Genomic DNA, 24,888 nt, shown 5'->3' with positions numbered 1-24,888 from the left:
TATGGCACAAATTGTTTCTCGATTGCAGATTGTTTTCGAAAACTTTGCCAGAGGAATAAATAAACCATTTTGGCCTCACCCAAATGTGTGGAGGTAAATTACATCCACACAGGTAATTGCTACATGCATAGTAGTTTGGTGTGTAGTTACAGTAATACATAGTAATAGTTAAGTGCAAAACTATGTTTTCTAGTGAGAAGTCTCATCTGAACAACATTGTGGGGAAATCAGCAAGGTATAATCTTAACCTAAAGAAACCCTTGGCGAGAGTTCATGAACTATGATTTTTTATTTACATGGGCAGCTAACTAACTCAGTAATGGGAACAACATATACATTTCCTAGATCATTGAAAAAGACACGAGTTGAAGTTTGGTTTTACTGACTAATAACATGAACTTCAGCATTCTTTGTGTTCATCAAACATCAATTATCTAGCCATGAATTACTACAGGTTTGAAGTGAATGCTTGCAGGCTTTGGTAATTCTCCAAGTTGATCAAACATCACATCTTTCTGCACCACCTCATCTGTATCGGGTCATTTTTGTTAGACCCCACAAGGTTCTCTAAACCAATGGGAGGCCTTGGGTTTGAGGACTAGCTTCAGCAGCTGTCTTCCAGGTGTTTAAATGTGTGTGGTTCTGGTTCCACCATCTTGTGCTTAGCCCAAGTTCCTCAAAGAGCTGGCAAGGCTTCCAACAGATTGTTTCATTCCTTCACACTGGGGTGAATGTATACTCCCCAATAAGCACTCAGTGAATAACAAGGTGTGTCGCTGAGGCTCAAGGACATGGATGGGTTTTCAAACAAACCACTCTGAATATGATTGCATCAAACAAAAGGTTTAAACAAAACATTTGAATACATCTAGAAAATGTGTTATAACTCAATGAGGTCTTTATAAGCTCTTGTAATATATTCCACATAGGAAGATTGGCAGATTAAGTGGACGGCTGAACTGAATCCCCTTAGTAAGGCGTCTTTCTATAAGCCCACCTCAAAATACTGGCACCACCATCCCCTCTCAGTGAATCATCCATTTTATACACACATCTCCAATGTGGCAGTGAGAGAGCCCGCAAGACAATTTCCAAGGGCAAGTTTCAACAGCTAGCGGACAAGCACACCTTTTTCCTCCATGTTGAAAAGGAGAGGCCTGAAAAAACAAACCTAAGATGTGAAAAAGCCAGAAGGGGACAGGCATGGGGAGTGACTCATCTGGTGAAAAGCTTCCATGTGCTGAATACAGCAAGAGCAGCAACCCCCACCCTCCTTCCCAGAGACGAAGGCCCAAAGAGGGGGAGAGGGGAGCCCTGTGACTGGCTGGTTGGGAGAGAGCAGGACCAGACCAGACGGCCAGCTCCAACAGTTCCAGAGACCTCATGTGACTGTTCCTTTCCTTGACATGTCTTCACTAATTTAGCCTTCCATCGATTGTCTCCAGGGTACTGAGTCTACACTGAGCCAAAGACTGAAGAAGCTAGCCCTGAACTTCCCACACACACAGACAAATGCCAAACGTATACACACACACACACTTTCTCAGCATACACTTGTTGGATTCTATTTGGGCAGCATGGTGGGGGGCCTCATGGCAGGCGCAAGCCGTCCTTGGCGGTCTGTGGTTCTGCTCGGAAAAGCAACGCTCTATGTCAACCCCCCCCCCTTCTCACTTCTCAACCCCGGCTTCAGCAATACTCTCTTCTACCTCTATTCTCTTCGTCCTCCATTACAGAACAGTGGTGTCTGTGCATGGTACAGCCATTTAAAAATAGGAAGGAGTCACAGTACTGTTAATGTACGTAGCAGCACATGTTATGGTGTTTTATTATGTATATGTATGTGCAAAGGGGTGCTTAACTCCAAGCAAAACAAAAGCTAGAATAACTGAACAGGTGTGGACGGTCGCACAACACAAAATACTCATTTACAGGAAATAGTACAGCAAAAATAATGGATTCTATTTTTTACACTTAATTTACAAAATATAATAAACTTTGTATAAAAAAGTATATACATTCATATATACATTTCTATCTTCAATTGAAGATGTTTCCCAATTTTCTTAAAAAAAGAACAGTCCTCGCTGTTAATATCTCCTCATATCATTTTTCAGCCTTTTGTAGGCACAATGCATTATCCTTTTACATTCAAGCGTTGCACATTTGCAGTGTCCATCATTGAGAAAGTGTCCATTCACTGAGGTAGTATTTTTTTTGTTGGTCATCCTCATTGTGAAGAAAAACTCAAAGGAATGTCAGTTTGTTTGAACGCACATATTCAGCTATGTGTTCGCTCGACCTTGCTGACTAGTAGCAGTCCTGTTGAGATCATATGGTTGTTCATAGATATTATTGCCGCTCTTTTCCGATTCCGATTTAGAATTCTTTGACTGGACGCTGTTCTTGTCTTCCTCGCGTTCCGAGTCTGTGTCCAGGGCTGCGTAGGGATTCTCGTGTAGCATCATGCTGTTGTGCAGGGCCAATGGCGGTGGTCCAAATCCGGGGTATAATTCCTGTTGAGGCCTCCATGGGGCTTTCCCAAACGTTCCTGCGAGAGAGAAGGATGGAGGGAGATACAGGGTAAGGCCTGAGACATTCACATGTTGTGCTAGTTGTCAAGAAAATTAATATTCAATAAATCACTTAGTAATTGAGAGAATTTATTTTCTGAGTGGACTTAAAATGTGCTTGACTTGACCCAAATCCATACAGAGAAATTTCCTCAGACGTACCCATGAATGTGTTGGAGGAGGAGAGCCTCGTCTCCCGAGGTCGGCCGTACTCGCTTCCATCTCCCTCGTCCATGGAGGGGGGGCCTTCGCCCTGTAGGTGGTGTGGCCCGTGGAAGCTGCTGCCGTTGGGCATCTGCATCAGCACACTGGGGCTCCCATGGTCAAATGGGTCCTGGAGGGCCCCGCCACATGGATAGTAGTTCCTCCTCTTGGAGCTGGTCAGGCTGCCACTGTAGGAATCTATGCAGATGGGCCGCTGGTCCATAGCACAGCCTGTACGGAGGGGGGAAGAAGTTACAGTGAGCCATGGTAAATCAGATCAGTATGACAGCAACACATTATTGTTATTGTTTAATTTAGGGAAAAATACTTATAATGCTACAATTTAAAAATATATATATCTATCTGTTGCACCAACCTGTGAAAGCCTCTGAGGATTCTTCGGTGTACATGTTGCCTCTCCTGAGGAGAGAGCTGATGGGTCCTTGGTAATGGCAGAGCAGAGGATCTATGGCCGCCTCCATGTCCGCTTCACTTCCCGTGTCCAGCTGACACAGACCTGTACAAGTCACATGACATATTAGTAACGCATTGGTACTTGCCTCAAATTACTTACACTATTCCAATATGTATTCAGGTGAAACAATACATATAGAAAAATGCTCAGAGTACAGTTGACTGATCTAATGCACATATTCATGACATAAAAGTCCCCATGCATTTCCAATGAAATAGCTGCTATCCTACCATTCATGTCTTTAGGCTGCATGTAGAATCCACTCATGGAGGAAGCCATGAACTGGTGGTTGCCACTGCCACTCTCTGAGGGGATATAGCCGTCTTGTCTGTCGGCCAGTGTGCCCTGGGAGGACAGGTAGCTGGGGATGTCTGCAGGCAGGTTGGTCTCGTCTGCAGGGAAAACACCAGGGAGGGAAAAGTTTCAGAAATGTTTCCATAGAGAAATACAATGCCCAATAATAATCTGTTCAAGGCAATGGTCTGTCACTGATTCATTTCAAAGCATTTGTAAAAGGTGTGGTTTTAACAACATGCCAGCCAAAGTATGTGGAGCTGGAGCCCAAAACTCAAGCTCCCCCAAAAATGTAATTTATGTTTGAAGGAGGAGGCAACATAGGCATGCAAGTACTGAACTCTTCAAAACCAGTTCCGTGCTGACAAAATAAAATGGCACCCTCTCCTCACCTGTGTTGGTGACGCTGCAGTCCTCGTTGCGCCGACGCGTATGGTAGATGATGACCACCCAGACCAGCGAGGTGCCCACCACGCAGCACACCACCGCGATGATGACGATGCCCACCGTGGTCCAGCCGTCCTCGTCCGAGCCTACGCCTCCTGAGGCGCCCACCCCCACGTCACAGTTGGGGTTGGGCAGTACGGCTAGGCGCACGTTGCCCCGCTGGGTGCCCAGCGTGTTGGACATCTCGCACGTGTACATCCCAGCGTCGCCCTCCGCTGCATCCACGATTATGAGCAGCTGGTTGCCGGCGGCGAAAAAGTGCCGCTCTGTGACCACAAGGGGGCTGTCGTCTTTGGTCCAGTTGAGCCTGGGGGAAGGGCTGCCACCGGCGATACACTGGAGGACCGCAGTCTCCCCTTTGGCCACGGTGCGGTCCATGAGAGGGCGCAGGAAGGAGGGCGTTTCTGGAGGAGAATGGGGTAAGGGGGAATGTTAGTTGTCTTACAGTCCCAAAACGCCTGATTTATACGTCATTTTTTGGGGGGGAAAACTTATGTAATACCATGAAATTAAATTGATCTGTGACAAAATGAAGAGGCACACACAGACAAATGCAAAGTTCTTTGACAGCAGGTGAAAATAGAAAGAACAATTCTCACCTAGCACAGTTAGCGTAGCGTTAGCAGATATGGCTCCGGCAGTATTCTGGGCGGTGCAGCTGTACAACCCGATGTCCTCTGTCTTCACATCCACGATGAAGAACACATCGTCCTCAGGCATCACGTGCATACGACGCTCCCGGGCCGCGGGGAAGTCTGTGCCCCCGTCTTTCTGCCAGGCGATCTGTGGAGACGGGTGACCCACGGCGGCACACTCCAGTCTGGCCGTGGCACCGGCCCGGATACTCAGGTCCATGGGCATCTTGGTGAAGGACGGAAGCACTGGAGGGACAAAAGGGATGGACATTTTATTTGACATCTAACTGCACCACCACTTCAAGAGCAACATGATAGTTACAAGGTTTTGCAATGTCAGTCATAATGAGATTCCTTATATGTTCTTAGGGCACTCCAAGATGATACTTGCAGTGTACTTGTGGTTCGTCATAGTTTATCATGCTGAGAGTTATACTAAGAAAGACAAAACTCTTGAAATAACCAGTGTAAGGGAATTCCGCCCTTTGTGCACACAAGTGACCCCAGGAAACTTTGATCAGAGGTTAGTTTGCTTAATAATGATTGCAATCTGGAGTATTCACCTCCCTACTGAGGATCGCCCAGGGTGATGTCCCTTAACTTTAATACCATATAAGCTCATAATTAATAGTTGCTAATACAAAGATGTCTCTGCTAGGAGGAGTTCAGCTTATTGTTATTTGCAGTTAGTTTCCCAATCCTTCTTCCTCCTATTGCTATCAAGTGCTCGCAGAAGTAAGACTGGAACATAGTATCAACAGGAACTGAAAGTATAGTTTCAACACACATGAGGCAGCGCACAATTGGCTCAGCGTCGTGAGGGTTTGGCCGGCCGGGATGGCCTTGGTCCCATTGCGCTCTAGCGACTCCTTGTGGCAGGCCTGGCACATGCACGCTGAGTTCGGTTGCCAGCTGTACAGCGTTTCCTCTGACACATTGGTGCGGCTGAGTCCGACTTTTGCACAGTTGACCTCTTCATGCACTTACAAAGTCTACCACTGATTCTCAATCTCAAGCTAAAGCGAAACATGAATCATTGTACTTTTGTAATTACAGGTGTTCCTATAATCTACAGATATTATACAATTCCTTTCACTAGTCAAATCAATACCAGTAGGTTATTTAACTTACTGTTGACAGTGAGCTTGGCCTTGGTGGAGTAGGAGGAACCAAAGTGGTTTGAGATGACACACTGGTACTTCCCCTCGCTGGTGAACTCTACACTGCGTAGCTGCAGTGTGGTGGTGTACTCTGTAACCTCTGTTTCACGGCCTTGGCCTCCCCCCTGGGCTCTGAGGTGTGCCTGGTTGTGGATTTCAGCGTCATTCAGGACCTCATTGTCCTTCTTCCAGGCAAAGGTCATGGGTGAGTCGCTGGAGCTGGCCGCCGAGCACACGAAGGTGACGTTGGTGCTTTTGATGGCCGACTGGGTCTCAGGTTGCACCGTGATCTGAGGATTGGGGAAGTCGTCTGGTTGGAAGACAAGAGGGGAAAAACATTAGTTTCCATTTGATGTGAATGGGGCTAAACTCAAACTGAGATTCATTTTGGGGCTAACCAGTTTTTGTTAAAACCGTGAGGTCCACAAACAGCTTAAATATGGAAATTAAACTATTTTATGCGCCAAGAGAAATGAGAAATGTTGAAAGCTCCGAAGGCAAAGCACCTCAGCTCTAATAGTAGTCATTACTTAAAGAAACTGATCCCAGAAATTCCTCAACAATGATTTATTTTCTCCCTGCTCTCTCAGCCAAGCTGTTAACTCACTGAATTTCCACATGGTTCCATTACTACGCTGGCTCCATCAGATTGTGCATGAGTTGAAGGAAAATATGGAACAATCTGGGTCAGTTCATAAAATGGAAAACCTGTCACGGTTAAATGGCTGTTTTTAACAAGGGCTACATTAAGAGGCTTTGTGTGTGTGTCAGTCACACTCACCACACACAAAGTCCTCCTGTCTGACGGTGAACACGCTCTTGCCCTTCAGCATCAGGGGATGGGCACAGCTGGCGTTCACGTAGGGCAGGAAGGCCTGCTCCGCCACCCACAGAGGAAACCACTTGAGCTGGCAGTCACACAGCAGGCTGGATGTGTTCAGGTGCCTGGGAGGGAGAAGGTACTGCATTAGAGCCAGGAATCACAAGAGAGACCCAGCACAAAGATTATCCATAATACTTGAGCAAATTTATAGTTGTTACATTTTAAGATAATCACTTTTATGAGTATAGGTGCTTTTGAAGTAATTGTCTATGGAGGATTCTTCCTTTCCTCAGTTAGTCCAGAACAGTGACTCTGGTCTATTGGCATTGCAGAATATGAATGCAGTGTGACTGAACCAAGAGATACTTACAGTTCCTCAAGCTTCTTCATCTGCACAAAGGCGTTCCCTTGGACCGACATGATCGCATTGTTACTCAAATCTCTGAGAAGGGGGGGAAAGAGGGGAGAACGGATGGATCTTTACACAGAAAGATGGCAAACTTTCCCCTCCATCTAGGCCTATCTGGAGGAAGACTGCTAACACTTCAATCATCAGAGAGGGGGGGGGGAGAAAAGGTCTTGAGAACAATAGAAATCTGGGCAGCACTGTGCTTTGTTAATCAAGAGGGGCCCGACTTCGGCTCCTTTGAGCTCAGACACGACTGGGGGGAAAAGTTAATTACAATCAAATGCAGCTGTTTCACAGATAGAAATACACACACACAGATGTACACACACACACACAGATGTACACACACACACACACACAGATGTACACATGCACACACACACACTTGTACACACAGAAATCAGCACACATGCAAGCACGAACACACAGGCGCACACAAACACTCCTCTCGCAATGCCTAAGCAGTTAGTGATCAATAGTCTCCCAACATATGGAGATGGTGAATACCAGACAGCTCTGTTTTTCATCAAAGTGTGGACAAGAAGCAGGGACAAAAAGCAGAGACAATAAGGTCATGTGGTTCTCACTAACAGGCTTTGTTTCTCATGGTTATGGATTCTCCCATATTTAGTTTACAGCTTTAGGACAGTTGAGACAGACGTATGAGGATATTGATTTGAGGTCAACTCACAGGTGCTCCAGTGTGTCCAGGCCAGAGAATGACTTCTTGGTCACCGAGCGGATTTGATTTCCTTGAAGGAACCTGAGAAAAGGATATTTTAATTCAAATACAGCAATTTATATTAAGATAACAAGAAAATACTTCCAGTTAAAATCTGTTCCCATGGTCCATTTTATAGTTTCTAATCTATCTTCTGGAAACTAACAGGTTAGAAGACAACGCCATGGTAAAGTCAAGCCTACTCACAGTTTCCTCAGTTTGTCCAGAGCAGAAAATGGTCCGTTCATATCTTCAATGGTCCAGGAGATTTCGTTGTTCTGCAGATCTCTATTTCAACAAAAAAACAAAAACAAACCACATTGTAAAAATCCACACCCAGAAAACAACTGCACTTATTATAGTCTTAGCAAACCTTGGTGCGGCTTTGCGTTTCGTCTGAAGGACGAGAAAGAAGTCAAAGTCTTTCCATTTGTATTCAAATTGGTCCCATCACTGGAGGATGTTTCTCACAAACTTTGGGTCTTTTTAAATGTTTGCGATGGTTTCTCCGTGTCTCGCAGCATAACACTGCTTCACATGCAATGCAGCGTGTTTAACAGGGAGGAACTCAAACCCACACGTTGGTTCTTCTTCATTTAGTGAAAAATTATACGTTTTTAGTCATGGGTTTTATGGCTGGGGTAAATAACATTTTAACTATATATCAAAGGGTTTTGAAAAATCCGAAATATCTTTTAACCTAACTGAATGTCATGTGCACACAGCAGTACATCATGTCTGCTAAAGAGATTTGCTGGATGTCGTCGCCCTTCCCCCGCTCTCAAGTCTCTAAATACTTTCAAACAGCTAGTTTCCTCCTCTGCATGCCTGGTTACAAATTATTGGGGTTGAGGAGGGGTGGAGAGGGTAGAGGAGCGGGTTGTGGAGAGAGGCTGGGGGGTAAAGCCCTCTAAGCCACCCCAACTCCCCGTCCACCAACCTACATACCTGCCCTCTGCTGACCTTTCACGCACAGTTAACATTTGGTTCCATTTAAGAGAGGGACCAGGGCAATGTTATGGAGCCGGGGGGGGGGGGGGGGGGGGGGACTCAGTCTCACTCTGCTGACTTGTTGAGGTTATGTCTGGGGAGAAACCACAGGCAGTACGTTCATCTATTCCACATCCCGAAAACAAACAAGGCGGGAATATTTACACTGACGCCTCGATGAGTGTGGAGACGGACAGGGAGCGAAATGCAACAAGCAGGCAGCATCTGAGAAGTTAGCTAGCTGCTAATGTACTCTTATAGAAGTGAAATAGGGCTTATCTTATAGAACACAAAGCAATGATAAAATGTAGGCTGATGGGGCCTCCCAAGTGGAGCAGTAGTCTAAGGCACTGCATCGCAGCGCCAGAGACATCACTACAGACCTGGGTTCGATCCCAGGCTGTGTTGCAGCTGGCCATTGTGCTCTAGCGACTCCCTGTGGCAGGCATGGCACATGCACGCTGAGTTTGGTTGCCAGCTATATGGTGTTACCTCCAACATATTGGTGCAGCTGAGTCCGTAAGGAGTTGCAGCAATGGGACAAGACTGTAACTACCAATGAGATATCATGAAAAAAGGGTAAAATATATATATATTTTTAAGTGTAGGCTGATGAGGAGTTTAAATCGAGTTCATCCCTAAACTCCCATGAGCCTTGAGGCTTCTCAAACAACATCAGGGAAAACTCTAACCAGGATTAGTGATATTAACCATGGCTAATGCACTCACTGCCAGTGGGACGTTGAAAATAATAATTTAATGCTTCGGCACATTATTCAATAGAGCTGTCATCTCTGACAAGTAATTCACTGAAATTGAGTTTTGACATCCTTATTCAAACTTACAGCATCTGTAGGTGGGAGAGTCCTCGGAAGGCTCCGTCTGCGATGAAGCTCACACGGTTGTTCCCGATGTGGAGTTCGTCAAGCAGGCTGAGGCCCACAAAGCTGGACTCCTCCAGTCTTGTCAAGTGGTTGGACGAGATGTCCCTGTCGGGTGGAGAGAGAAGGAACATCAGCATCACACAGTTCATACCCCCAGGGCAAATGGAAAGGAGGGGGGGTAGAAATAAACAGTTGAGGTAGAGGATAAACTGGCCTCAGATCACTAGGAACGTGCACCAACTATAGCCAGATTAATCTATGAATTACCAATAAGGTAAAAACCTTGTTAGATTGTACCTTGCACAGCTGGTCTACTTTGTTTAACCGTATGCAGACTAGAGGTCGACCGATTAATCGGAATGGCCGATTAATTAGGGTCGATTTCAAGTTTTCATAACAATCGTTTTTTTTTTTTATATTTTTTTTTACACCTTTTATTTAATCTTTATTTAACTAGGCAAGTCAGTTAAGAACACATTCTTATTTTCAATGACGGCCTAGGAACGAGGCCTTGTCAGCTCGGGGGATCCAATCTTGCAACCTTACAGTTAACTAGTCCAACGCTCTAACCACCTGCCTCACGAGGAGCCTGCCTGTTACGCGAATGCAGTAAGCCAAGGTAAGTTGCTAGCTAGCATTAAATTTATCTTATAGAAAAAAATCTATCAACGACTGTCGTTGCTCCAATGTGTACTTAACCATAAACATCAATGCCTTTCTTAAAATCAATACACAAGTATATATTTTTAAACCTGCATATTTAGCTAAAAGAAATCCAGGTTATAGCAGGCAATATTAATCAAGTGAAATTGTGTCCCTTCTCTTGCGTTCATTGCACGCAGAGTAAGGGTATATGCAACAGTTTGGGCCGCCTGGCTCTTTGCGAACTAATTTGCCAGAATTTTACGTAATTATGACATAACATTGAAGGTTGTGCAATGTAACAGGAATATTTAGACTCATGGATGCCACACGTTAGATAAAATACGTAACGGAATAAAGGTTTTGTTTTCGAAGTGATAGTTTCCAGATTTGACCTAAGGCTCGTATTTCTGTGTGTTTATTATAGTTAAGTCTATGATTTGATATTTGATAGAGCAGTCTGACTGAGGGGTGGTAGGCAGCAGCAGGCTCGTAATAGTTAAAGGTTTAGAGAAATAGTTGACGCGTTATAATTCCTGTAACAAGTTGCGGCTGAACTTGAAAGGGGTTCCTTCGTTATTTTACCGTTCATGTCTTCCATAGAGGATGTCTTGATCTACTTCAAATAAGGTCTGTGTTTCGTGCTTAAACCGCCTCTGCATTTTGATACCCGTGTAAATCTCACTAGGATAAGGTAACGTTTGTCAAAATATTTTCATAAATCCACTCAACCAAAAAAATGATCTTCGCTTAAATTTAGCCAATATTGATCAAAGTTACCTTGTCCTATGGATATCTACACAGTTATAAAATTGGCACGGTGGTGTAAGCCTACACGAAACACAGACCTTATTTTAAGTGAATCTAAAAATATCCTATGGAATAAATGAATGAAGGAACCGCTTTTCAGATTTTGCTAGAAGGTGTCATGGCACTTTGGTAGTCAATTCTTACCATGTCCATTATTAATATAGGATTTCCTGCATATAGAAATTACAGTTTTTGTTTTCAACATTCATCAAAGGTAACTTAAACTATTTTTATTCAAACAGTTGAGAGTATTTGTCTCCTAAGCAGACTCTTCAGTGTCATTTGGGTGGCAGGGTAGCCTAGTGGTTAGAGCGTTGGACTAGTAACCGGAAGGTTGCAAGTTCAAACCCCCGAGCTGACAAACGTACAAATCTGTCGTTCTGCCCTTGAACAGGCAGTTAACCCACCGTTCCTAGGCCGTCATTGAAAATAAGAATTTGTTCTTAACTGACTTGCCTAGTTAAATAATATGTATTAAGTTAAAATAAAAGTGTTCATTCAGTATTGTTGCAATTGTCATTACTACAAAAATGTATATATATAAATGTTAAAAAATTGGCAGATTAATCGGTATCGGCTTTTTTTGTCCTCCAAAGTCGGTATCGGTATTGAAAAATCATAATCGGTCGACCTCTAATGCAGACAGTATAAAAAGTATTAACTTTGTACTAGAAATCCTCAAATGCAAACATCAGACGAAAAAACTAACAAATCAGGAAGAAGGCTATTTACCAAAGAGTGGGAGAAAAAAGATCAGTCAACTGCCAATTTGTTTAACGCTCAGGCTCACTTGATAAGAGAAATGGAAAAAACAACCTCTCCCCTCTCAGAAACAACCTTGTCACTAGTAAAAAAAAACATGGCGGACTTAGTAATTGGCCAGTGCCATAAACAAAGTTAACAACAAAGGAAACAATATGTTGCTGCCGCCACTTGTGGTAGCAGACACTCTGGTTGTGAAATCCCTCCCTCCTTTCTCCCCTATAGACGTGGCGAGGCATTAAAGGAAGGGGGCTATAGAGGCGGGGGTGAAGTGGGGGAGTAATATTTTGTCAGGAGCCCTGCATTGGTGTTGGCACTGGGCACTAGGGGTGGAGGAAGAGAGGGTGTGTGTGTGGGGGGTGGAGAGTTGGAAACTGCGAGGAAGGTGGGGAGAGCAAAGGAGAGAGAGAAAGAGAGAGGTGTTGGGAGTTCACAGTGTGAATAGGAGAGAAAGTAAGAGGGAAAAGAGAGGGAGGGAGAAGAAGAAGAAGGGAAAAAAAGGGTCACTCACAGCTCGCTGAGTTTCTGGCAAAACTCCCAGGCGTCGGGCTGGATCCGGCTGATGGCGTTGTGGCCCAGGTGGAGCTGCTGCAGAGTCAGCAGGCCGTACAGCCAGCCCTTACTCACCTCCGTCAGGTTGTTGTAGTCCAGCTGCCTGCAGGGACACACATAGACATACAAACAGAGGTCAGTCATCAATATATAGACATATAGACACACAGACAGACAGAGATGAAGACGTATGCTGGCCTGGACTGATCCCACACTGTATAGGCTATAGTCAACTATCGTTGTCTAGACATATAGCTGCAAATACGTATCCAAAGATGGTATGCAGACACTTGCAACCAGATATATGCTGTTAAATCCACCAATGAACACTAGTAAAGGAAGGCACATTTTCTTGTCACAGAGGACAGTTACTTACAAGACCTCCATGTTACTGAGGCCCCAGAAGGCTCCGTCCATCAGGCGGCTGATACCGTTCCTCTGGATCTTCAGCGAGCGCAGGGCGTGCAGACCGTGGAACGTCAGGCCCTCCACCCTGCGCACCCGATTCCTGTTCAGCTCCCTGCAAGGTTGGACCACAACCAGACCGTAAGAGAACCACAGCATCATATATGCAGGGTAGGAATAAGAGTTCATTCAACTCAAGAAGTGAGGTTGAAAAGGAATCTAATTCACCCAAGAGAAGCCAAGAAGATGTCAATGACTGTTGGAAGAGTGGTCAAAGAGTGGTTAGAGACGTCAACGCACTGTCAATAAGTGCCGTCACAATGTGTTTTCAGGAAGTTCACAGAGCAGTCAGAGAAACATCAAAGAGTAGTGAAAAGTCATGGACCGTTACACAAACGTTCAAAGAGCAGTCATAGTATAGTTTCAGGTCAACCCCAACAGCGCTTAAAGTGCAATTGTCACTTACAGGTGCTGGAGGTTGGGGAGCTGGAAGATCTTGGCAGGGATGGTTGAGAGGCGGTTGCGGTTGAGCCTGAGGACCTGCAGAGTGCTGGACAGGTTGACAAAACAGCCCATCTCCAGGGTGGAAACGCGGTTGTTGTTCATGATACTAGAGGAGAAGAAAATACATAATGTGATATTGATCATATAATGAATTCCAAAGAGGAAAAATGACCAAAGAATGTTGTAGTTCCACCAAAATGTTACTATTTGATCCAAACACTTATATCGTATTCTTGGACGGAGTTTAACCATTCATTTGAGTTCAAAAGTCCAAACGGACAGACTCACAGGTTCTTGAGAGGCAGCGCAGGGAAGGAGTCAGCCTTGATATCCACTATGCTGTTATTGCTGAGGTCCAGGGTTTCCAGGCCTTGCAGGGGCCTCAGCTGCTCCAGAGAGATCTGCGTGATCCTGTTGTTTGCTCTGAAAACACAGATAGAACGGCTCCAATGAACAGTAGAAAATACGGTATATTTTAACAACGCGGATCACCAGTCTAACGTTTCCAGACATACAAACACTCAGAGCAGTCAATTAGCGGGCGGTATTAAATAAATGACCAACCTCGCCCGAGCATTTCCCTTCGACCCTCACTACCCGTTTTCCCATTATTATTATGTTATTAGACATTTTTCCTAGAACATTGAGTCTCTCCCTGAACCATGAAAAAGACCACAGTTCCCTGGTTGTCTAGGAAAGGGGGGAGGACGGGGCAATACCTTGGGCTAACCAATGTCACTACTCATCTCAACAGGTCAAAACAGCCGTTTGGTTTAGTGCTGTGTTATTTTGTTTATAAGGTAATTACTAACAAGGTATTTAAAAAAATAACCTGCCAATTACTTGTCTGATGAATACCATTCCCTCAGTGAAAGCATGCCTCAGCAGAGGCTGGCAATTTCCTGAGCTGCAGTGCAGGGACTGCTTAGTTATAAACAGTGCCTGTACAGAGCCGTCTTTGTGTATGGGCCTCGATGGGTAGAGAAAGGGAGAGTGAGGGAAAGGAGTAGGAATTCCCTCTAATACACCAGACTGCAGGCCCCGTTTCATTATTAATTGCAAGGCTAACATAACAACAAACCCCCCCCAAAAAAAAAAAAATTATATATAACTTGTATTAATGCATCAGTTCTTAATTTGATCTTCTTTATGATACGTATTTTTTGTGCATTTTCCTGATACTGACCAAAGTGTTTGCATTTTCCCTATACTGTGCATGCATGCAATACACACGTCAACATACAGCCCTTTGGAGAAATGGATGAACATTGACATGGCTGAGAAGTACTGCTTTATGTGAACACTAGTACCCTTCAAGAAGCTGCCAATAAGAAAACAACAATGAAACAGACACACGGAACCAGCACTAGTCGAGAGCCAGACTCAAAGTCTCAAACTGACTCAGCTCCTCTGTACGCCTGGCCAAAGCGAGACTAAAAAAGCACTGAAGATACAATCAAGTGAGAAATTGAGCACAGTGGCAACGTAGCTTTTCAGTCCATCAATAAGCCTCAGAAAGTGTGATCTTTGACTTGGACAGAGCAGTCATTTTCCACACATTTCCCTAAATCTGCCATCCATACCTCTCTTATGACTCGGCTCCCCACGTTGAGACAGTGACACCCCTTGGCAGTCTTACCACCAAAACATACAGAGGAAAACAGACGAGTGTGTCTGTCAGTCAGTCCAACCTGGAACAAAGGCAGTACCAGGAGGATATATGGATAGAGGCCCAGGAAGGAGAGGCTGATGGGGTGTCTGGGGCACTTAGGGGTAGAACCTGCCACAGCACGTCCCTCTGCCTAGCCTCCGGCAAGGCCAAGACTCAACGCTTGGTTCTATGCCAACCGACTGTAAGAGTGTGGAGCTGAGGGTGGGGGTAGAGTGTGGGGCTGAGGGTGGGGGTAGAGTGTGGGGCTGAGGGTGGGGGTAGAGTGTGGGGCTGAGGGTGGGATAGAGTGTGGGGCTGGGCATGGGGGTAGAGTGTGGGGCTGAGGGTGGGGGTAGAGGGTAGATTCTGGGAGGCTGAAACTAAATCCCCCTTTTTTCTTCTTAAACACTCAGTCACTGCCTAAAAATTGTTTTATTTCATTTTTTTAACACAGTTTAGGCAACAGCCACAGGCTGAGCTAGATGCAGTGCAGCACACCACACCACCCGCAGTAAAAAGGGTACAAGCCAGCCTTTTGTGTGCAGATTTGCAAAGGGCTTTCCACGCACCACGGCCTCTGTGGTCCCAAACAAAAGGGGCACACACCACCTGGGCCTGGGTTTACATGTTCCCCTGACTGGTCGCTGAGAGAAGAGGAGAAGAGAGGTTGGCGAGAAAAATAGAAAGAACCTGTATTTCCAGTTTTGTGGAGCCCTGGACATTTTGAGGGGAGGGGGCAACTGTCAACGCTGGCTGCTCAGTCCATGTTCCTCTACAAAAGACGGACTGACCCTGGGGCCTGTCAGCTGGAGGGAGGTGTGATGTGGTGGTGGTGATGATGATGATGAGTCCCTGGTCTTTGTACCCCAACACGCTCTCCCTTCCCCCCACAGTAAACATCTGGCCAGCTGTGGAGACCAGACAACTCATATACGATCAAACCCTGTTTGTTTGAGTGCAAATGGGCCAGATACATCTAAGATTCCATTCAGCTGCTTGTGATGCTAACCCTAAGCTAAGTTGTGGAGAATTAGCAGCCCCTCCATCGGAGAAGCCCCAAATACAACATGGTGTCCCAAGCTGATGTTGTTAATGCTTACTCTCTGACACACTTCCCACTTGAACCAAAACAGTGCTGCTACAAATGAGCCTCTCCGTGGCTTTAAAAACTTGACATGACCCATGAGGAGCATAAGAATCCATACAAGAGTCATGTCTTGGGAAGTACAAAGACCACACAAGTCAACGCCTTTTATAACCCTCATGAGGACCCCTATTTTGAAGGAAGTGGTCAAGACCATCTGGCAAAACATGGACTACACACAGCAGAGGCCAGCCCTCTCCAGATATACAGAGAGATAGGCTACGTGGGGACCTACAGGAGCTGTTATGGCTACACTTGCTTGAATCTCAGAGACCACTGAGCAATTAATTGAACCCGGTTGTATTAACCTGTAAGTACAACATACAACAGAATCTCAACACCCAGCCAACTCTAACTTTAAACATTGTGGCAGATGAGGACTGTGATATCAACTGAGACTGTGCAGTTGAGGCCTACAGGGATAGACGTGAAGGAGATCTTGGCTATGATCCATTCAACAAAAAGTTTCTCTCCATCTCTCTCTACTCCCTAACATCTGCCCAGAGATCTAATGAGAGCTATTGAAAGACCAACCTAAATGCTGTGTACAGGAGAGTTCCAAGTGCTTATCTGTTGATCTCCACCCGTCGGCCAACTCCACGGACAAACAAGCAGGGGCATTGTCCATTCGGACGGCACACACTTCAAATTTGTTTAACCAATTTTCTCGCAAATAAGGTTACTATGCACCGTTGGGTTAATAGTTTCAAGATCTGCCTGTCATTCTCGTTTGGGTCTCTTCAGGTTTTAGCTTCTCATTTTAACACACATTGAAACGTATGACCAGGGAAATTTAAAGCATCTATAAAACTGTGCTTTGTTTATTCATTAAATGAATCAGGTAGCACATGCATGTGTCCCAATTTGAGGAAACTCCAAGCCTTTGGGTATAGTAAGCAACTTAATAACTATTTGAATAGAAGGAGGTGTACCCTACATTATTGCTGAGCTGATCCTAGATCAGCTGAAATGTGCTGCCGGACTCATTAAAGTGTACTCTAGGGAATTTGATTGATATCAGTCAAAAAAAGCTACAATGAAAAAAATAAGGCTACACAGCAGCACATCTAAATTTGAATTACACCTCTGTATAATTAGTCAGTTTTCGAGCAAATCTACTCCATATTTTTGGGCTGTGTTGCCTTCACACGCCGAATGTGTTTATCTGAAGAAATATGACCTACATAAACAAGACGACAGTGTCAGACTATTATAGACAGCTGACGCTGCAACAGAAATATTCCTTTTTGAATTCAATAATTTTTCAAATCCACATAAATTATAGCTAAACTGCAGAGGCCGCTGTCAGTCAGAAACACACATACGCAAACAAGTTACCCTAAAGGCAGCAACACTCACTTTTTAATAACGCAATAAGATGGAATCAACAACAGAGGCCTGATAATCCTGAAACCCCCTTTTTCTCTCCATTTAGTACAGTCTGATTTTTCCTTCCATTCGCACATACTGGAGATGTTCTTCCCCTTCCTCCATTTCTCTGGCCTGGGAGGGGAGTAATGAAAAAAAAGCCCCGGGGTATCGAATGCCACTTATTCAAACAGCCAGGCAGACATAGCGGCAGCTCTCGTCAACTTCCTTGACCCCACAGCCCAGAATAAAAACAAACGGCAATAACCCTGCAGCTGGTAGTAATTGAGTTGTGATCATCTTAATTAATTGAACAATTTCCCAGGAATTTATGGTAGGGGGTGGGTGCTTTAACCAGATTGCTGTGAAACCACCTCTCGTTGAGTTTGGTGGGTTCTACAAATTATCTGGTGATTCCAGGGCTGATTAGGTATTTGGAGAAGACGGTTTGATGGAATCTCTATGTATGGAAAAGGTAACTGAGTTGGAACTGGAAAGAGTTTCATATTCTGCATATCTACCAATTCATCCTTTCTTCTGTGGCTAACTAAGCTGACAGATATACTTGGATGTCTTGCTTACAAAGCTCTTGGCAACAAACATTGTAACTTTGTAACTCAATACTGTAATAACCTAATATCTACTAAAACAGTGTTTCCCAACCCTGGTTCTCAAGTACACCCAACAGTACACATGTGTATTGTAACCCTGGACAAACACACCTGATTCAACTGGTCTACTAATCATCAAGCCCTCAATTAGCAAGAATCAGGTGTGTTTGTACAGGGCTACAACAGAAATGTGTACTGTTGGGGGGTACTCGAGGATCAGGGTTTGGAAACCCTGTATGAAACCAACATTATAACTCTTTCTCTCATCGTTCAATCATGTTTCCCTTCAGACAGACGTTGTGTATTATGTATCAGTTATAGCACTGTAGTTGATGCGGTCCTACTGCAACCTGACAATGTACAGGAACAATGTCGTGATGATGTGTTAACTGTGCTATTAGCAATTTGGGTCAGATGCTGGTGTAGTGTTTAATATAGTGTCTGATGTGTGCCTGAGCCGCCCCAGCTAACGCAGCAGCCCTGCTTCTCATTACAGGCGCCAGTCTGAAAAATAAGTCATCTGATGGCTTCTCAAAACTCTGTTCTTTTTCCAATAGGAAATACCACACACATATTCTCCATCAATGATGCCAATACCAGCAACAAAAAGAAAGAGAGCGGGGGGAAGAGGAATTTTGTGTTTAAACTCCCCCCCCCCAGAGATGTAAGTTGCCGAGTAGACACTAAGTAAATCAACTGGGAATACTATGCAAGCACCCAGACACAAATGAACACACGTTGTGGTAAGAAAGTATGAATTGATCATTCCCAAATGCACATTGAGGATGACAACTAGGCTGGCTGACATACTTTGGAACATTGCTTTCAATGGTGAAATCTATTGGAATTGTTCTCCTATTCATGCATTATATGTTTTAATAAGAAGCATCAACTAAATATGCACCTTGAGTGGAGATTTGAGAGTAGAGGGGAATACTATTGTACAACTCCCAAAACCTCTGAATGTTGTCAAAACAACAATGTTCATAAGTTCATAAATGAATCAGCCCTATTGGAAATCAAACATACCCTGGGGCACTGTATTTTGGTTTAGTTCCAGGTAATACCGCCAGCCACATCTGTGGCCTATAGGCTATACACCTAAAAGTCTGAAGACAAATTGACTAATAGCCGATGTCTGAAACCCCTTAGGCTTCTTTCTCTGGTGTTACTGCTTGTCAAGTTCAGGCTTGATGAGGAATATGCCTCTTCTAGTTTTTGAAATGGATGCATTCTTGTTGGGAAAAAAACGTCGTATCCATTGATTTTGTGAGACATTGTGCCGGGGGAAAAGTTCGAAATCAATGCCTTTGAAACCTCTGACATTGTCGGGTCTATTTGTCTTTGAAAACACATGAAAGCCCCACATTGCTCCATCATGTTCTGGGCCCATCCTACTAGGAGTGTATACAAACACTCAACCTCCAGATGGATGAAATGCCACACTACTCATACAATCAATCAATCAAAATGATTTATAAAGCCCTTCTTACATCAGCTGATGTCACACAGGGCTGTACAGAAACCCAGCCTAAAACCCCAAAAAGCAAGCAATGCAGGTGTAGAAGCACCTAAGTAGATACAGACTTTCTATAACGGAAATGATATGGACGGACAGAGAAGTCTAATCTTACAGATCCCAGATCAACATTTATGGAAACGCTGGAACCACCTCTGGCGATTCCATTTTTAACAATGACATTTATTTTCAGACATGTGAGTGACTTGTCTCAAACTGGCTGCCATGCCTGGGACAACCCAGTCTGGGAACCAACTCAGCCAAAAGGGGTTCCACCAAGGAGGGAGGAGCAGGGCTTAGCAGCTCTACACTGTTAACTAGCACTGACAGCTCTGGGTTGGTGGGGGGGGGGGGGGGGGGGGGGTTGTTTCAAAAGTAATTCATACTTACAGAATGAGGGTGGTGATGTTTGCCGCATGAGGGCCCAATTCAGGTACCGTCTCAAATTCATTGTTGTTTAGCTTTCTGTAAACATACAGGCATAAAGGTTGTTTGTCACATGTGGTGTGAAGGGGCGGTGGAGGGAGAGTGTTTGTGACTGATGTTGTTTACTCTAGGAAGTACAGAACACAGAGTATACTTACATCTCACTTAAGTGCCGCAGTTTCCTAAACACAGTGCTGTCGAGCGACTGCAATTTATTATGGCTCAGGTCCCTGTGAAGAAAGACATTTGTTAGAGGAAAGTTACACAACATGGAGGGCCGTTCGCTTCACAACCAATCATATACTGGCCTTTCTGTTTTTAAACAGGAGACATAAGTTGTCTGAGTGAGCCTAGCTTATACAGCTCCAACTGAAGTAATGTGGGAAAGCAACTGAGTAATTTTCAAAACAAACCACTGTATGCAAAAAAGTAAAGCTAGCCAGCTATAGGCCTAGTTTTGGCATAGCTGCCTTTTTTAAAACATTGAGAGAAAATCCAGCCAGACAAGCTCACGCATCCAATCCGCTCTTGAATCACAGAGCCAAAACAGACAACCAGATAAGTTATGGAAGGGAGAGATTCAATTTTTTTCCCTTTTTGAGAGGGGGTGGAAAACAGGCCTAGAGAAGCCTGCCTTGCCCAGAGTGTTATAAAGCTGTGGAGTTATTGACGCTGCTGCGCACGATCAACATTGTGGTGCCAGACCCTTTTTTTGGCTTGCCCCCATCTGGAATCCATCAACTGGAGCTGAGAGGAGGGAGGGGAAAAAACGAACAACTGGTAATCTATTCACAATGCCGGGGAAGTGAGTTTCCAAGCCGAAACACTCCTGTTGCACTTTTCTAGATCTGGCCCTGGTTTTATTCTTCAGCAAATCGTTTTTTCAACTCTTCAACAAGAGTTTTACTTCTCTCTCTGAAACTGTTTTCCCTTCCCAACATGCAGCTGTATGTTTTTGTTCCACTAATCGGGCCATATGGGAGAGGTGGAGAGGTGTAGGATCAAAAATGTCCAGATAAGCCCTGAGGGTTTCTGACACTTACACTTCCTTCAGAAGGTCCAGAAGTGGACCCGATTAAATCAGTACAGCTAGATATGCTTTGGCCTGTATATATTAGACTGTGCACCACACATTGATCTGTGTCTGGAGAGTGAATGAAACCAAGCTATCCATCCTCTTAGTAATGAGATAAGATAGACCTGCTGGTTCTTTGATGTGGTTCTTAAAGCACTTGGACTAATATAGATCACAAGGGAAAATAGGTAATTGACTTCCAAGCTGACAAAGGCATTCCCTTACCCACCAGCTAAAGCTCTTACGTTATAATCCAGAGCGCTTTCTCTCCTTATCTTTGAAGTGCCATAACATAATGGCTTGATCTCACACGTCTCGCTTATGTAAATCTGTGAAACGTAAAGTTATTTTATAGGTGAGAACTGGCTGTGGATGGGATGGTCTGGTAATACAGCAATGTTGAGTGAGTCTCCTGCGAGAGCTTACCTCCTCAAATGCATATTACGCTACATTCCAGGCTATAAACCCGAAAAAACTCGGGAAAAACGTAAACTCGTCTAGATTTGAATCGTAAAATCTTTACCCCTAACTCACCGAGAAATTTGAAGCTCAAACTAAATGCCTCTCCCTCCTTCCCTCCCACATTCACTCCCTCCCTCTCTCCATCCATCCCTCCTTCCCTTGCTTTCTCTCTCTTTCAGAGAGTTTGTACGAACTAATCCAACAGTGGCTCCTTAATCAGTACCATCGGTGGCTCTGGAGATGCTAATTCAGCAGAAATAACCGGGTGCTGGAAAACAAAGGACCGGGCAGTTTAAGATGTGCTGGAGAGACACTCGTAAATTAGCATGCCGGAGTGCAAAGAATTTTCCCCGTGTGGAACTTTTTTTCTTCCTTTTTGGCTGTCTTGCCTTGGTTATGAGGCTGTGCCTGTGTTTTCTGGCAATGTGAAATTTCCAGAGCGGGCAGCACACATTTTGTAAATGCCAAACAAACATTCTAACAGGGGACTAACTAGCCTAGCTGTGTTGTGAAATATGAACTAGAAAAAACACAAGCTAGTAGTGAGGATACATCAACATGGTGCAGTCTGAATGGAAGCCAGGCAGGCAGACCTATGAACATCTGCTTATTAATACATGTTAAACAACCATTTGAGGCATTACCATGGGAGATTGGCCTGGAGTGACTATGACTTCATTTTACATTATGTATTTCTTGTCTTAATAGTCCTGGGGCCTGAAGAACTTCTGAGCTCACATAATATGGAAAGGCCCAATGATGGTATCACCTCATAAACAAAAGGCAAACAATTGTCATTCAGCAGTTGGTCTCATCTAGGGCCTAGTGTAATGGACATCTGTATTCTGCATTAGCTCCTTATCATGATGTCACCTGATATTTACATGCTGAAAAAGGTTCAACAAGTTGTCAAAATGGAATGTAATGAATTGTTTATGATGGCATTTTAGGCTCTTCTCTCTTTGGAAATTGTGATAGCACCAAAATCTCAAAAGATGGTTAAAAGGTCTCCATTAACAATTTTTTAAAAAATTTTAAACTTTATTTAACTAGGCAAGTCAGTTAAGAACAAATTCTTATTTTCATTGATGGCCTAGGAACAATGGGTTAACTGCCTTGTTCAGGGGCAGAACGACAGACTAGTACCTTGTCAGCTCGAGGATTTGAACTATGCAACCTTTCGGTTGCTAGTCCAAATAGCTCTAACCACTAGGCTACCCTGCCGCCCCCAAACTATATAACGTTGGGAAATGATTGTACCTCACTGCACTGACAACAAACTCAGAAGCAAACAGTACTACCAACTCACTAGCCTACTGATGTTGGCATGTCTTGTTGGGCCTACTGGGTGATTGGAATAATCCTAATATAAAAGGCCAACTAATGATTCACTAGTGTAGAATGACTGACAATGGGACATTGATGTGTAAAGGTCATTCGTGTTATATCTTCTTCTAAAACGGCTGGCTTTATTACTCACAAGACTGAGCTTCCCTCTTGTTCCTAAGGAGTATGGCACACATGTCCTATAGGTATTCCCATGGAAGAATTGTAGGCAGTGTGACATTGCAAGAAATATGTTTGATTTCAATTACAGTGTTGTTCGAGTGCAAAATGTAAATTTCCTTGATGTTTAGAGTAATTTCCTTTATCTTAAATAACACCAAATGTTGCTAAGGAATGATAAACAATCGAGTATTTGAAATTTGAATTTGAAATCACAATAAATAAAAATCCAATAATATAATTCTAAATGTGACAAACACAACTTTTATTCAGTAAATATCTCTATACCTCAGTTGGCAGAATATGGCGCTTGCAACGCCAGGGTTGTGTGTTCGATTCCCACGGGGGACCAGTACGGAAAAAAGTACAATAATGTATCAAGTTGCACTGGATGAGAGCGTCTTCTAAATTACAAAAAAAAAATCTGTTCTGGCCTTCGCACCTTGTAAAATGGAGAGGCCTATCGCGCGTTATTGCGAAATAATTTCTAAACAAACAGCAAATCAGTCCTGGGGAATCAAAAAGTAAGAATTTAGGACTAATTTCCCTTTCTTGTTGATGTGAAGTGAAATAAACTTAGTTTCCAAACGGTTTCATTCTCTTCGAATCGTCAGTAAGCAACAACCTAACAAATTTGGCAACAATGTAACAAATCACATAACGTTAATTCTCTGCATAAATGTATCTATTCGAGTATTCATTCCATTTATACACTTGTTGTAACTGTGTTAAAACCTATATCTATCAAACTACTCATTTCAAACATAGGTGTGAAAGGTCATTAAGATAGCTGTTCGTATCTATGGGCAGTGAAGATTAAATGGCAAATCAACAAACGCTCTCTAAATTGACTTACAATTGTACGGTCCATTCGGGAAGATTTTCAGGAATTCCACGCCTTTTCAACCGACTGCAGTCCAAAAGGTCTCCAACACATGTGCACGGAGACGGACACGTCCTTGTGTTTTCATCATATCCAAGTATAAGTTCTATTCGGGAAAACAGTAAGAAAACGACCGCATACATCGCAGCGTTGAGAGGCTGCATAGATGCGGACATTTTAGCCACACTGAAGTTCCCCCCAAGTTTTAGAGAAAAGCGCGAGACAATCCGATATAGTAAAAGTTCCAACCCAAGGACAATGTTGTACGGTTTAGTCAGAGGTTTGGTTAGTCCTTAAATCCAATTCCTCGACCGTATTCCTTTGAAACTACGAACATGTAAAATATTTTTACGGGACCCAAACTTCTCCATACCTTCGTAAAAGTTTTAGCCTGTAATAGCATACTTTTTGCCTTGCACTCGCAGCAGCTACTACTTTCAAGGCTCTCAACAGCGCGCCTCTCTATTGGTTGTTGTAGTGATACGCACCGGCGGGGGCAGGGGTGGGGGTGGGGGTAAATAGTAGTCCTATTTTACAACTGTTCCAGATTCATTTTATTCAAATTTTACACAACTTTGTTTACACCATAATGTTGATGACACAAACAGACGGCTTATTCTTGTCTAATGTAGACATTTCACATAAATATTTGCTAATGTGTGTCAAAGACAGTCTTAACACAGATAAAACCAAGGTTTTTGAGAACGCCTGGCCAAGGGTCATTTGTTTTATGACTTATTACTGGTTGTAAATTCTCGAACGCTTAACAATGTGTAGTCTCTGATAAATGATTACATTAGCAAGATGAAGGCTACGTTCCCCTCTCTTTGCTTATTACCATGTGAAATACAACAGGTGTAAAACAGTACAGTGAAATTCTCACCTTGAGAGCTCTTTCCAACAATACAATGACAATAACATAGATAACAGAAAATAGAATAAAAAATGTAAGT

At 43.8% G+C, this 24,888-nt stretch overlaps 1 protein-coding gene across 1 annotated transcript; it reads right to left on the bottom strand.

Moving 5' to 3' along the window:
* Positions 1-1,789: 1,789 nt before the first annotated feature.
* Positions 1,790-24,365, bottom strand: LOC109910313 (leucine-rich repeats and immunoglobulin-like domains protein 3). Its single transcript, XM_020509465.2, has 19 exons — positions 23,909-24,365; positions 20,168-20,239; positions 19,974-20,048; positions 13,579-13,713; positions 13,253-13,396; positions 12,758-12,901; positions 12,341-12,484; positions 9,577-9,720; positions 7,949-8,029; positions 7,712-7,783; positions 6,982-7,053; positions 6,570-6,733; positions 5,760-6,098; positions 4,593-4,874; positions 3,939-4,397; positions 3,483-3,644; positions 3,154-3,294; positions 2,736-3,008; positions 1,790-2,551 (listed from the first exon to the last, which is right to left on the bottom strand). The coding sequence occupies exons 1-19, from the start codon at positions 24,109-24,111 to the stop codon at positions 2,286-2,288; spliced, it is 3,372 nt and encodes a 1,123-aa protein (XP_020365054.2). The 5' UTR covers positions 24,112-24,365; the 3' UTR covers positions 1,790-2,285.
* Between the last annotated feature and the right edge of the window lie 523 nt (positions 24,366-24,888).

The sequence above is a fragment of the Oncorhynchus kisutch genome, linkage group LG19, assembly GCF_002021735.2.
Source record: "Oncorhynchus kisutch isolate 150728-3 linkage group LG19, Okis_V2, whole genome shotgun sequence".
Taxonomy (NCBI): domain Eukaryota; kingdom Metazoa; phylum Chordata; class Actinopteri; order Salmoniformes; family Salmonidae; genus Oncorhynchus; species Oncorhynchus kisutch.
This window is presented reverse-complemented; position numbering and strand designations above follow the sequence as displayed.